Source organism: Bombina bombina, chromosome 1, assembly GCF_027579735.1.
Source record: "Bombina bombina isolate aBomBom1 chromosome 1, aBomBom1.pri, whole genome shotgun sequence".
Lineage (NCBI taxonomy): Eukaryota > Metazoa > Chordata > Amphibia > Anura > Bombinatoridae > Bombina > Bombina bombina.
The window spans coordinates 490,595,462-490,611,187 of NC_069499.1; the positions used below are offsets into that span (position 1 = coordinate 490,595,462).

The 15,726-nt window shown below is 41.8% G+C and overlaps 1 protein-coding gene across 2 annotated transcripts in view; it reads right to left on the reverse strand.

The window, feature by feature from the left end:
- Nucleotides 1-15,726, reverse strand: part of GTF3C3 (general transcription factor IIIC subunit 3) — a 209,707-nt gene that overhangs the window by 108,089 nt on the left and 85,892 nt on the right. For both annotated transcript variants that reach the window (XM_053698555.1, XM_053698556.1), the window contains exons 12-13: nucleotides 3,307-3,509; nucleotides 2,972-3,073 (exon numbers count right to left, since the gene is read on the reverse strand). In XM_053698555.1, the coding sequence (XP_053554530.1) occupies nucleotides 2,972-3,073; nucleotides 3,307-3,509 (305 nt within the window). The remainder of the gene's footprint in view (nucleotides 1-2,971; nucleotides 3,074-3,306; nucleotides 3,510-15,726) is intronic.

Here is a 15,726-nt window from a genome sequence, read left to right on the forward strand (position 1 = left end):
TGGTCATGTACTGACCCTTTTGGATCATGGGTAAGATTGTCCGAATAGTTTCCATTTTGAACGATGGAACTCTTAGGAATTTGTTTAGAATCTTTAAATCTAAGATTGGCCTGAAAGTTCCCTCTTTTTTGGGAACCACAAACAGGTTTGAGTAGAACCCTTGTCCTTGTTCCGACCGCGGAACCGGATGGATCACTCCCATTAATAACAGATCTTGTACACAGCGTAGAAACGCTTCTTTCTTTATCTGGTTTGTTGACAACCTTGACAGATGAAATCTCCCTCTTGGGGGAGATAATTTGAAGTCTAGAAGGTATCCCTGAGATATGATCTCTAGTGCCCAGGGATCCTGAACATCTCTTGCCCAGGCCTGGGCGAAGAGAGAAAGTCTGCCCCCCACTAGATCCGGTCCCGGATCGGGGGCTTTCGGTTCATGCTGTCTTTGGGGCAGCAGCAGGTTTCCTGGCCTGCTTGCTCTTGTTCCAGGACTGGTTAGGCTTCCAGCCTTGCCTGTAACGAGCAACAGCTCCTTCCTGTTTTGGTGCAGTGGAGGTTGATGCTGCTCCTGTTTTGAAATTCCGAAAGGGACGAAAATTAGACTGTCTAGCCTTAGCTTTGGCTTTGTCTTGAGGTAGGGCGTGGCCCTTACCTCCTGTAATGTCAGCGATAATCTCTTTCAAACCGGGCCCAAATAAAGACTGCCCCTTGAAAGGTATATTAAGTAATTTGGACTTAGAAGTAACATCAGCTGACCAGGATTTTAGCCACAGCGCCCTACGTGCCTGTATGGCGAATCCTGAGTTCTTAGCCGTAAGTTTGGTTAAATGTACTACGGCCTCCGAAATGAATGAATTAGCTAGTTTAAGGACTCTAAGCCTGTCCGTAATGTCGTCTAGCGTAGATGAACTAAGGTTCTCTTCCAGAGACTCAATCCAAAATGCTGCCGCAGCCGTAATCGGCGCGATACATGCAAGGGGTTGCAATATAAAACCTTGTTGAACAAACATTTTCTTAAGGTAACCCTCTAATTTTTTATCCATTGGATCTGAAAAAGCACAGCTATCCTCCACCGGGATAGTGGTACGCTTAGCTAAAGTAGAAACTGCTCCCTCCACCTTAGGGACCGTTTGCCATAAGTCCCGAGTGGTAGCGTCTATTGGAAACATCTTTCTAAATATTGGAGGGGGTGAGAACGGCACACCGGGTCTATCCCACTCCTTAGTAACAATTTCAGTTAGTCTCTTAGGTATAGGAAAAACGTCAGTACTCGCCGGTACCGCAAAGTATTTATCCAACCTACACAGTTTCTCTGGTATTGCAACGGTGTTACAATCATTGAGAGCTGCTAAGACCTCCCCTAGTAATACACGGAGGTTCTCCAATTTAAATTTAAAATTTGAAATATCTGAATCCAATCTGTTTGGATCAGAACCGTCACCCACAGAATGAAGCTCTCCGTCCTCATGCTCTGCAAGCTGTGACGCAGTATCAGACATGGCCCTAGTATTGTCAGCGCACTCTGTTCTCACCCCAGAGTGATCACGCTTGCCTCTTAGTTCTGGTAATTTAGACAAAACTTCAGTCATAACAGTAGCCATATCTTGTAATGTTATCTGTAATGGCCGCCCAGATGTACTAGGCGCCATAATATCACGCACCTCCCGGGCGGGAGATGCAGGTACTGCCGCGTGAGGTGAGTTAGTCGGCATAACTCTCCCCTCGCTGTTTGGTGAAATTTGTTCACATTGTACAGATTGACTTTTATTTAAAGTAGCATCAATACAGTTAGTACATAAATTTCTATTGGGCTCCACCTTGGCATTGGAACAAATGACACAGATATCTTCCTCTGAGTCAGACATGTTTAACACACTAGCAATAAACTTGCAACTTGGTTATAATCTTTTTTAGCAAAAACGTACTGTGCCTCAAAGAGGTACTAAACGATTAAATGACAGTTGAAATAATGAACTGAAAAACAGTTATAGCATCAAACTTTAAAACAACACAACTTTTAGCAAAGGTTTGTTCCCATTAGTACAATAACAATAATTAAATTTGACATAAAAATTACAGAGCAACGTTTTTATTCACAGTCAATATAAAATTCTCACAGCTCTGCTGAGAGAAACTACCTCCCTCCAAAGAAGTTTGAAGACCCCTGAGATCTGTCAGAGATGAACCGGATCATGCAGGAAATATAAGAGTAACTGACTGGAATTTTTTGATGCGTAGCAAAGAGCGCCAAAAACGGCCCCTCCCCCTCACACACAGCAGTGAAGAGAAACGAAACTGTCACAATTAAAAGCAAACAACTGCCAAGTGGAAAATAATGCCCAAATATTTATTCACTCAGTACCTCAGCAATGTAAACGATTCTACATTCCAGCAAAAACGTTTAACATGATAAATACTTAATAAAAGGATTAGTGACTTTTAACAGAGTAGTTCCGGTGAAATACCATCCCCAGAATACTGAAGTGTATACATACATGTCATTATAACGGTATGGCAGGATTTTCTCATCAATTCCATTCAGAAAATAAAAACTGCTACATACCTCAATGCAGATTCATCTGCCCGCTGTCCCCTGATCTGAAGCTTTTACCTCCCTCAGATGGCCGAGAACAGCAATATGATCTTAACTACTCCGGTTAAAATCATAGTAAAAAACTCTGGCAGATTCTTCCTCAAACTCTGCCAGAGAAGTAATAACACGCTCCGGTGCTATTGTAAAATAACAAACTTTTGATTGAAGTCATAAAAACTAAGTATAATCACCATAGTCCTCTCACACATCCTATCTAGTCGTTGGGTGCAAGAGAATGACTGGGACTGACGTAGAGGGGAGGAGCTATATGCAGCTCTGCTGGGTGAATCCTCTTGCATTTCCTGTTGGGGAGGAGTTATATCCCAGAAGTAATGATGACCCGTGGACTGATCACACATAACAGAAGAAATGTGTACTTACTTTTAAGAGCATGGCAAGCATGGTGAGCAAGGTGTCTACATAATCATACATTCTGCCCTGGGAGAAAAGGAGCGTTGAACGATGAAGCAGAAGTTTAAGTTCCTAAAAAAAAAAAAAAAGAATAATTAATTTCAGAGAAAATATTTAGAGAAAACCTTTTTATAATTTGACTAAGGATCATATGCTGGGAGTAGTTATATGTTCTAGCACTTTCATCAATTCACAATTGAGCTAAAAATGTCTTCATGCACGTAGCAGAAGAAAATGAACAGTAATATACACTGTACATGTGGCACCTAACATGCATAGAACAACACACACATAAGCTATCTTACCTGCTGGGCAGCATTTGCATCCTGGGCCAAAGTATCTGGATCGTACATTGGTTCCAGTGCTTCCAATGCCTTTTCTGGGTGACCCAGTTGCTGTTCAAGTGTTGAAAGCGATATTCTTGCATCTAAATGCAAAGGGGCCATTTCCACCACTTTGCTATAGCTCTCTGCAGCTTTTTCCATGTGTCCTAAAGCTTTTAAACAGTCTACATAAAACATGATAATAAACTACTTAGTAGACCAATTCTTTTATAAAAGTAAACTTAAACACGACAGGCCTACAAACAGCAGGAAACAGAACAAATAGATTTTCTTACATGATACAGTCATTACTACCTGAACCTAGTTTTATCCAAACCAAGCACACTTTAAAAACAATTTTTCAATTTACACATATTATCTAATTTTATCTTGTATCCTTTGTTAAAAAAAAGTATACATAAGTAGGCTCAGCAGCAGCACAAGATTACTAGGAGCTAGATGGTGACTCCTTTCTGCACATGTCTCTTGCCATTGGCTAACTTAATCTGTTCAGCTAGCTCCCAGTAGTGCATTGCTGCTCTTTAAACAAAGAGTACCAAGAGAATGAAGATAATGTGTTATTAGCAGTAAATTGGAAAGTTGTTTTTTGTTTTTTTTAATTTTCAAAATTTTTATTGAGAACTATAGTCAGACAATACAAAAATTTTCAGTATAAAAGACAGAAAAAGGAGAGAGGACACACAGGTCCCCTAATCTATAGGTTATTGAAAATGAACATAGGACACGTAGGTCTTAAATAAGTGCACTAACAGAGTAAAGGTTATTGGCATTTTTTTTCCAAATATAGTAAATTTTTCAATGCAGTAGTACAAATATGAACCTTTTAATATTTATACATTCCTTTTCAACCGAGAAGAGAGGAGGGGGGATTTGGAGGTTATGGGGGGGGGGGCATGGACTGGTAGTTCGGTATGTCTCAGTGATCACATTATTGCTTAGACAAGAGGCTGGCAGGTTGTGTTATTAGTTGTAACATTTGGGAGCCTTGAAGTATTATATTTGTCTTTCCAATCCACCCAGGCTAGTTCAAATAGATCAAATTTGTTGAGTGAGTGAAAAAATGTTCCTTTTGATGTTGTATAAGTATGCCATGGTGTTTAAAATTTCAGGACATTTCGAGGGAAGTTCCTTCTTCCCTGATCTAGCTGTACCTGTCTTGACTGCTGAGAATATAAATATGCAAAGGAGGCTATGGTGCTTGGGAAGCGTATGTGTACCTACGTGTAGAAGGCCTATGGTAGGTGATTTAGGAGTGTGGATCCCTAACATAGACAGAGCGAGGAAACAAGTATTCCAGAGGTTTAATTTAGGGCATTCCCACCATATATGAAGCAGGTCACCTGATAGACCACACTGGCGCCAGCATAGAGGGGAAGCTCCCTGGTACATTCTAATTAGTTTTGTAGGGACGTAATACAAGTGTGAGATTACTTTATAATATGTCTTGTACATTGTTATGCAGTCTAATGCTTTCTAAGTTCGTGTAAGAGTTCATTGCCATGTTTGAGATGAAATGTTTGTATTCAGTAGGGATTCCCATCTATCTAAATGGGATGCTGTTTCGTACTGTGTGGTGTCTTCTAATAGATTGTAATGTGTAGATAATGGTTTACGTAATCTATTACCCCTTTGCCAAATGGACTCCCAGAGAGTGAGGGGATGAGATGGGTTAAAAACCCCAACTTGTGGCGGGGCGGAGCTGGCCGCAGCTAAGATGGCTGCTTAACTCCATAGCTCCGTTAACCGGCTCCATCAGCTATGCCTATTTAAGTCACATTTCTGATACTACGCATCCTAAACTATGAGGAACTGATAAGTACTTGCCCAGGGAGGTTGGAGGCTGAATTTGAGACCCCGGAGTGCCATCTCAGCGGTAAGATCGTCGCTACTCGCAGTGCCCGTGTCACACGCTGTAAACCCTGAGACGCCGCAACGCAACAGACAGTGAAGGGCCCCAGCTGTGCCGGGAGAGAGAGGCCCAGACCTAACAGACTTGGACGACCGCAGGTAAATAGCGGTGATAGAAGGGAGCCCTCCCATACCCTCCCCGAGAGAGATATCTTGCCCGCGGGCTGCCGGACCTAGAGGTCCTCCCGTAACAGGCCGCCATCTTGCCATCCCCACACGCAGTCAGAGGCCGCAAGGGGTAAACAGAAAGTGCGCTGTTAAGGCGGAATTGAGAGCTTAACCGACAATTTTGAACTGCCTAGCGAGTATTATTCTATAATGAATCCTAAACGCTCAACAAAGCCCATTAAACCACAGAAAATAAACAGCAATAGGGATAATGCGGTGGACCAATTTTTCTCCCCCACAGGAACTAAAGCAGCAATGATCTCTGAAAAGATCAGGTCGCCTATACAAAAGGTGACAACACCACAAAAAATAGGGGAAACCCTTGAGGAAAGCACCTCTGTGCCAAACACTATTCTCTCCACACTGGCATCCAAGCAAGACATTGCGGACATTATCCGCTCATGTATCCGAGAGGAAATAGCAGAAATGAAACAGGACCTGCACTCTATGGGCAACAGAGTTGAAGCATTAGAAGAATTTACAGACCACCTACAAGGAGAAATCAATACGACTCAGGGTGCCACAAAACATCATGCTGAATTGCTCTCTGACTTACACGACAAGATAGAAGATCTTGAGAATCGCAGCCGTAGGAAAAATGTCAGAATAAGAGGTATCCCTGAGGCGGTGCTCCCGAAAGACTTTCCGACTTACTTCCCAGCCCTCTTTGCACATCTTAGGAGCACTACTCCGACCACAGATATCCCTTGGGTTAGAGCCCATAGAGCTTTGAGGCCCAGACCCCCTGACACAGCACCCCCAAGGGATGTCATCATGAAGTTTAAGGACTTCGGAGAAAAAGAGGAGCTTTTGAACCTCTCCCGAAAGAACCAGCCGGTTAAGTTTAGAGGGGTTATTCTACAATTTTTTCAAGACCTATCACAAAGGACATTGCAAAGACGAAGGGAATTAGCTCCACTAACCACACTTTTACGACAAAAGAGGATCCTATATAGATGGGGCTTTCCTTTCCACTTATACGTTCTACACGGAAACAGGAAACTAAACTGTAAATCTATGGAAGATATCGGGGATTTCTGCTCGGCCTTAGAGATTGAAGCACCCACTGGATCACCTACAGAGGACTCTCAGGAGCCCCCAAAGAAAAGAACGGCTAGGACAGATCGAGGAGGCTGGCAAAAAGTGGCCCCTAAACACAGTGTACGCCCACCGGTCAGGTCCCCAAGCTCCTCTCCTTGATACGACTTTTAAGGTCCTCAGCTGAGAGACTGGGACGATTGTATGGGTCAATACTCTAGTAAAATCTACCTGGACATCAACACCTTGAGTATTGTCCCTGTTTGACTTCCCGAGTCCTGACCTGCTAGATGCCGATAAGTATCCTTTTTGTTTGGTCTTTTCTTTCTTCTGTTTGTATTACTATAAATGCTGAAGCCCTTCCACTGGGCAGACCAGTACAACTTGAGTCTTATGCATAATGTTCCAGACTAGTATGTTTAATTTTACTACAGCTATGTAAATGTGAATTATAGGCATTTGTTAGAACTTACTGTATATCTCTAAGCGGAGCCGGCTATCGCCTCCTCCTAACTAACAAACGTTTTATGGCGTTATTTTTATTAAGATACTCCTTGTTGAAATGTAAATTGTACTACTCACTTTTTGGTTATCATTTGTTTACATTGTTTATGTTACGTATGAGAAATGCAGATTTTGAGTTGCAGCTGGCTGGGTGTAAGCACGCACAGACTACTAGCGAGACTTTGCTACCTAGACACTTTTACAAAATGACAGATATTCCCTCACTGACTAATCATGACTACTAACAGCAAGAACATTACATTAATAAGCCAGAACGCGAGAGGTCTCAATTCAGCACAGAAACGCTCCATAGCTATGCTAGACCTCCGTCGGAAAGGAGGTGACATTTTATTCTTACAGGAGACGCACTTCCTAAAACTTAAAGAACCGAAATATTTTGGTGGACACTATACACAACATTTCCATAGTTCATTTGATCATAAAAGGAACGGAGTGAGCATTCTTATAAGCAGACACATCTCTTTCACCCCGATCCAAACACATACAGACACGGAAGGGAGGTTTTTGTGCGTGACTGGTCTACTGTACGGCTCACCGGTTACACTGGTTAATCTATACGCCCCGAACAAGAAGCAGTTCCCCTTTTTCAGAAAATATTTTGCACAGATCCTAGATCACACTATAGGCACGCTCTATATAGGGGGGGACTTTAACATGCCCATACACCCGGATATAGACACCACAAATCCCAAGCCCTCTACATCCAAACATGCACTTAAACAATTTTGGAAACTCATGTACGAACAAACGATATTCGATATATGGAGATTTAAACACCCAACCAGAAGGGACTACACCTTTTTCTCCTCCCCACATCGTTCATACAGTAGAATTGATTACCTCCTGACAAATCAAAAAGGCTTATCATTTGTTCTCACCTCTAAGCTCTCCCACACAGTCTGGTCAGACCACTCCGCAGTGCTGACACAACTAATATGGCCCTCAGCACCAAAAACCACCTTTCAATGGAAGTTAGACGATACCTTATTAAACAATCCTGATTTCAAAAATAAAATAGAGAAAATGCTACCGGAATATTTTCAGCTAAATTCATTACCAGAGACGGACCCCTTCATAGTTTGGGAGGCCCACAAATGTTACATTAGAGGTGAATTTATTAAGTATAAGGCACATATTAGGCAAAAAGCACGGTTACTTTACAAATCATCCACTGATCTCTTAGCCAAACTAGAACACCAACATAAATTGTACCCTACAGACACTCACACCCTAGAAAATTTAGACAAGGCTAGGAAAAAGGTACAAGAACAGCTAATGCAAGAGGCCAACACACTAGCGCTAAAAACAAAACAAAAATTTTATTTTGAAAGCAATAGAGCAGGAAAACTCCTCGCACGATCCTTAAAACTCAAAAAATTGAAAACCTTTGTTAATGCACTTAAAACACCAACAAATAAGACGGTCAACACAACCCCCGAGATACTCTCCCAATTCCTAGCCTATTACTCAAAACTTTATAACCTCCCGAGATTCCACACCTCGGGTGATGATGAAAATATCATCAAAACATACCTTTCAAGCACCCCCTTACCTCAGTTAACAGAAGAGCAGGCATCTGACCTAGAGGCACCTTTCTCGGCGGCAGAAATTATGGCGGCTCTTAAACAATTACCGACGGGTAAGAGTCCAGGCCCTGACGGGTTCACAACCTCATATTATAAAAAATTTGCACCCTTCCTAATCCACCACCTATGCACATTATTCAATATAGCCGACCAGGCACACCCTTTTCTCTCCTCAATGTTAGAAGCCCATATCACAGTTATCCCTAAACCGGGCAAACCCACTGACTCCCCTGCCAATTTCCGCCCTATCTCGCTCTTAAACACTGACATCAAGCTGTTTGCAAAACTCATCGCCCTAAGAATCAACAAGCTGCTACCCCAATTGATCCACCTGAATCAGGTGGGATTTGTACCTCGCCGAGAGGCGAGGGACAACACTACCAAGATTCTTAATCTCCTTGAATATGCTCAAACTCATACTATCCCTTCTATCTTCCTGGCCATCGATGCCGAAAAGGCGTTCGATAGACTAGATTGGCAATTCTTAAAACTTACATTAGCACGATTTGGAATTGGAGATAAGCTTATAGGGAAAATTTTTGCCTTATATCATTCACCTAAAGCCCGTATTAAATTAAATGATTCTATATCAGACCCTTTCCCCATCCTTAACGGCACAAGACAGGGCTGCCCGCTTTCCCCTCTGCTATTCGTATTGGCCATGGAGGTTCTAGCTGCTAACGTTAGGAATAATTCAGGAGTAAAGGGGTTCCAAGTAGGTGACACTCAATACAAAACAACGTTGTATGCTGACGATGTTCTTTTTACCCTAACCTCACCCTTAGAATCGCTCTCCTTCTTAATACCTGAAATAGAGAGATATAGTTCCCTATCTAATTTTAAAATTAATATGTTAAAATCAGAGTTTTTAAGTGTGGGACTTCCAGATCAAAAAGCTACCCAAATCACAGAGCAATATCTATTCCGACAGGAGCATACCTCTATCAAATACCTGGGAATTCAAATCTCACACACACACGATTCCTTATTCCACTTGAATTATCTCTCCCTCTTCGACTCGGTGAAGGCAGAATTGAAAGGTTGGCGGGGCAAATGCTTATCTTGGCTCGGTAGAGCGCATGCTTTCAAGATGAGTATCTTGCCCCGCTTCCTCTATTTATTTCAGACGGTCCCTACCCACCTCCCCCAGCATTATATAAGTGCAGCACAAAAATTAGTCAATGCTTTTTTGTGGGCACATCAACACCCCAGGATAGCAAAAGCTACACTTTATAGGCCACGTCACAGAGGAGGACTTGGAATGCCCAACCTCTTGTCTTATCAACAAGCGGCCTTTCTCACCAGATTGATAGACTGGTGCAAAAATGTGCAAGACAAAGAATGGGTGAAGCTTGAGCATGATTTAGCTGGCTCAAAAAGTCTAGGCACACAATGTTGGCTCCACAAACACGACAGAGCTATGTTGACATCCCCCACCTCCCTGATAAAAGACACTTTTTTAACATGGGACTGCCTTACAAAATCCCTGAAGGGGGTGTCCACAATACCTTCTCCATTAACCCCCCTATGTCACAATAAGACCTTCCCACCTTGCCAACAGGTTTGGGCAAATGACACATATGGCATTTCAGCGGGACTACCCTGTCTTTCCCTGCTGGAGGGGGGCAATGTATTACCTAGATCCACTTTAGTAGAGAGAAGCATTCCATACTTCAACAAATGGTTTGAATACTTTCAAATGTCACATTTTATCTCACATCATGTAGACAGGACTAACATAGTTAGGAGCTTAAACCCTTTTGAAACACTTTGCTGGTCCACGCAGTCAACGAAAGGTGCACTCTCTATGACATATAAAATTTTAACGACCATCCACTCTAGAAACCTCCCATCATACACCCGAACCTGGGAAGCAGAACTAGGTCTCAGTATCTCACCTGAGACATGGGACTGTATTTTCCAACACATGGGGAAAGCGCCATCCTCAATGAGCATAACCGAGACAAACATGAAACTACTATGTAGGTGGTATCTATACCCGAGTAGGCTGGCCAAAATCTACAGACTCTCTGACCCTCTGTGCTGGAGAGGCTGTGAACAGGTAGGATCACTATATCATATATGGTGGGACTGCCCAGTCCTCCAGCCCTTCTGGAAAAATACACACTCTGAGATCCAAAAAGCCCTCGCACACGAGATCCCTTTTGACCCTCTTACTCTGCTATTCAACAAACCCCCACGAATTAAATGTAAATATAAATCCAAGTTACTATATATTATGCTTAGCAGTGCAAAACAACTAGTGCCGAGACTATGGAAACAGAAAGCTGTCCCGACTACAAAAGAATGGGCACAACAGGTTTCACTTCTACTATCCCTTGAAAAATACCACTACACTCAAACCAACAGACTTGACTTCTACTGTGCAATGTCCTTCTATTGGGAGACCTATATTCATGGGATTGAAGGGACAACTTATTGAGTAATTTCGCCCCCTTATAACTCTTACTAGGTGGTAGGTCCTGAGGGACATTTAGATATCTGGGCTGCGCTCATGAATGAGCCCCATCCCTGTTATATTCCAGGATTCTAGATGACACTACATACCACGACCCATGACTTGCGCTATACCCTATAATGCAACTCTTACCTCATAAAATATTACGAGTTACGTAACATGTTTTATTTTATTTGCCTTCTTTTCCTTTTTGTACTTTTCTTTTCTCTCCCTTTGTTCAATGTTATTTGATTGGTTGTATAAAAAAAAAAAAAAAAAACTACAAGCTTTGGACTATGCAGATAGCCTGTCTATCTTCTCCTGGACATTCTGATTCTCTGACATATCTAAAAATTGATGATAGAAGTATTAAGATATATTTACTAATGTCCGGAGGAACTGGTTGTTTGTATCAATGTTAAACATGACAGGATTGTATGTTTCCATAACTTTTTTGCCAATAAAGCTTGTTTAAAAAAAAAAAAAAAAAAAAAAAAAAAAAACCCCAACTTGTAAGGAAGCTTTTAACTCTTAGGTATTCAAATTGGAGATAGGTGGGGGTGCTTAAGGGACTGTCTATTTGTTCAAGTGTGATGAATTGATCCTGGGAAGTGGTGGACTAAAAGTCAGAAACTTGTGTTACTCTTAACTTGGCCAATTTATTAGGATGAGTTTCTGGCAGACCAGTAAATAAACCAGCTATAGATGTGATAGGTGATGGATGTGGAGCTACCATATGGAGGTGTCTAATTTTATCCCAAGAGGATAGGCATTCCAAAACAATTGGGTTTGTAATTCCAAGGGTTCTACTGCTATGAACCGGGGTCCAGATTAAATCCCTCAGATGAATCTGGAAGGGGAGCGAGGCCTGTTCTATGTCCTTCCACTTGCTAGAGGACTGTGAGACACCCAATTGAGAAATATTTGTGAGCATAGCTCCTTCATGATATTTTGTTACTGACGGGGAGGCTAAGCCTGGGTATTGTAGGATTTTTTGTGCTATTCTAGGTTGTTTGCCATGCCAGTTAAATTTGGTAAACTCACTTTGGAACTGCAATAGGAGATGTCTGGGAACTCTAAGCGGTAAGCATCTAAAGAGATATGTAAGTCTGGGAAGGTAGGACATTTTTAGGGACGTTATGAGACCCATCCAAGAGATAGATTTATAGTTCCAGTTATTTTTAAGGTTTCTTAGTTCTGATAGTAGCGGGAGACAGGTATCTCTGATAATCCGTGGGATTTTAATTTGATAGCTTGGCCCCTAGATGTGTGATGTGTTTATCCGTCCAGGTGAAGTTATATCTGTTTCTTAGCTTGTGAATATAGGCTTGGGGATGTCCCCATGAGTAAAACTCGGTTTTGGCTGTATACAACTTATAAAAGGATAGATTTCCAAAGGCCTCAAGGATTTTTAAGAGTCTGGGGATAGTGTTTGCCGGATCTGCTGAAAATATGGTGATATCGTTGGCAAAAAGCGCTACTTTGGGCGTCTTACCAAAAGTGTTATTCCCTCTAACTGTATTTCCCTCCTTATCTGCTCCGCAAGGGGTTCAATGGCCAGAGCAAACAAGAGAGAGGGGACAGGGGGCACTCCTGTCTAGTGCCATTAGAGATAGACAATGTAGACGATTGAAAACCTAAGCATCTCACCGTCGCAGTTGGTGAAGAGAAAAAAAAAGAGGAAAAAACATAATTTATGCTTACCTGATAAATTCCTTTCTTCTGTAGTGTGATCAGTCCACGGGTCATCATTACTTCTGGGATATTACTCCTCCCCAACAGGAAGTGCAAGAGGATTCACCCAGCAGAGCTGCATATAGCTCCTCCCCTCTACGTCACTCCCAGTCATTCGACCAAGGACCAACGAGAAAGGAAAAGCCAAGGGTGAAGTGGTGACTGGAGTATAAATTAAAAAATATTTACCTGCCTTAAAAACAGGGCGGGCCGTGGACTGATCACACTACAGAAGAAAGGAATTTATCAGGTAAGCATAAATTATGTTTTCTTCTGTTAAGTGTGATCAGTCCACGGGTCATCATTACTTCTGGGATACCAATACCAAAGCAAAAGTACACGGATGACGGGAGGGATAGGCAGGCTCTTTATACAGAAGGAACCACTGCCTGAAGAACCTTTCTCCCAAAAATAGCCTCCGAAGAAGCAAAAGTGTCAAATTTGTAAAATTTGGAAAAAGTATGAAGCGAAGACCAAGTTGCAGCCTTGCAAATCTGTTCAACAGAGGCCTCATTCTTGAAGGCCCAAGTGGAAGCCACAGCTCTAGTAGAATGAGCTGTAATTCTTTCAGGAGGCTGCTGTCCAGCAGTCTCATAAGCTAAACGAATTATGCTACAAAGCCAAAAAGAAAGAGAGGTAGCGGAAGCTTTTTGACCTCTCCTCTGCCCAGAGTAAATGACAAACAGAGAAGACGTTTGTCGAAATTCCTTAGTTGCCTGTAAGTAAAATTTTAGAGCACGGACTACATCCAGGTTGTGCAGTAGACGTTCCTTCTTTGAAGAAGGATTTGGGCATAAAGAAGGAACAACAATCTCTTGATTGATATTCCTGTTAGTAACTACCTTAGGTAAGAACCCAGGTTTAGTACGCAGGACTACCTTATCCGAATGAAAAATCAAATAAGGAGAATCACAATGTAAGGCTGATAATTCAGAGACTCTTCGAGCCGAGGAAATAGCCATTAAAAATAGAACTTTCCAAGATAACAACTTTATATCAATGGAATGAAGGGGTTCAAACGGAACGCCCTGTAAAACATTAAGAACAAGGTTTAAACTCCATGGTGGAGCAACAGTTTTAAACACAGGCTTAATTCTGGCCAAAGCCTGACAAAAAGCCTGGACGTCAGGAACTTCTGACAGACGTTTGTGTAACAGAATGGACAGAGCTGAGATCTGTCCCTTTAATGAACTAGCAGATAAACCCTTTTCTAAACCTTCTTGTAGAAAATACAATATCCTAGGAATCCTAACCTTACTCCAAGAGTAACCTTTGGATTCACACCAATATAGGTATTTACGCCATATCTTATGGTAAATCTTTCTGGTAACAGGTTTCCTAGCCTGTATTAAGGTATCAATAACTGACTCAGAAAATCCACGTCTTGATAAAATCAAGCGTTCAATTTCCAAGCAGTCAGCTTCAGAGAAGTTAGATTTTGATGTTTGAAGGGACCCTGTATCAGAAGGTCCTGTTTCAGAGGTAGAGACCAAGGTGGACAGGATGACATGTCCACCAGGTCTACACAACTTTAGCAAAGGTTTAATCCCATTAGCAAAGATAACAAATTCTGAAAGCAAGAAACAAATTACAGAATAAACGTTTTTTATCTCAGTCAAACTATAATTCTCACAGCTCTGCTGAGAGAAATTACCTCCCTCAAAATAAGTTTGAAGACCCCTGAGCTCTGTAGAGATGAACCGGATCATGCAGGGAATACAATGAGTTGCTGACTGAAATATTTGATGCATAGAAAAAGCGCCAAAAAACGGCCCCTCCCCCTCACACACAGCAGTGAGGGAGAACAGAAACTGTCAGAAAAACAGATTAAGCAACTGCCAAGTGGAAAAATAGTGCCCAAACATTTATTCACACAGTACCTCAGCAAATGAAAACGATTTTACATTCCAGCAAAAACGTTAAACATAATCTCTAGTTATTAAACAGCTTTATGTATTTCTTACAGTGTAATTCTAGTGAAGTACCATTCCCCAGAATACTGAAGTGTAAAGTATACATACATGACATTATATCGGTATGGCAGGATTTTCTCATCAATTCCATTGTCAGAAAATAAAAACTGCTACATACCTCTATGCAGATTCATCTGCCCGCTGTCCCCTGATCTGAAGTTTACCTCACTCCTCAGATGGCCGAGAACAGCAATATGATCTTAACTACTCCGGCTAAAATCATAGCAAAACTCTGGTAGATTCTTCTTCAAACTCTGCCAGAGAGGTAATAACACACTCCGGTGCTATTTTAAAATAACAAACTTTTGATTGAAGATATAAAACTAAGTATAATCACCATAGTCCTCTCACACATCCTATCTAGTCGTTGGGTGCAAGAGAATGACTGGGAGTGACGTAGAGGGGAGGAGCTATATGCAGCTCTGCTGGGTGAATCCTCTTGCACTTCCTGTTGGGGAGGAGTAATATCCCAGAAGTAATGATGACCCGTGGACTGATCACACTTAACAAAAGAAAGGGGAATTTAAAAACCTTGAGGGTTTCCCATAAGTTTGTCCATCTGACTCGATCAAAGGCCTTCTCGGCATCCAAAGAGATAACTGAGAAGGGCTTTTTCATTCTTGTAGACTCACACATAATGTTAAGAAGGCGCCTGGTGTTATCTGGTCCCAACTTGATCAGGGTTAATTAGGCTCGGTAGAAGTTTACATATTCGATTTGCAAATAAATCGGAGTATATTTTTATATCAACATTAATTAAAGATATAGGCCTATAGTTGTAGCATAGTGTAGGATCTTTGTTCGGCTTGGGAATAGTGATAATGGTGGCCTCCAAAAACTCTTTTCTAAAGCAACGTAAGAAGGAGGGGTGATACTTCCTGTATATACATTTTGTAAAAGAGGGCTGGGAATCCATCTGGCCCAGGGGCCTTGAGGGGCCCGAGACTCTTTATAACCTGTTTAATCTTGAGTAAAAGGGGAGGTCAGTGAC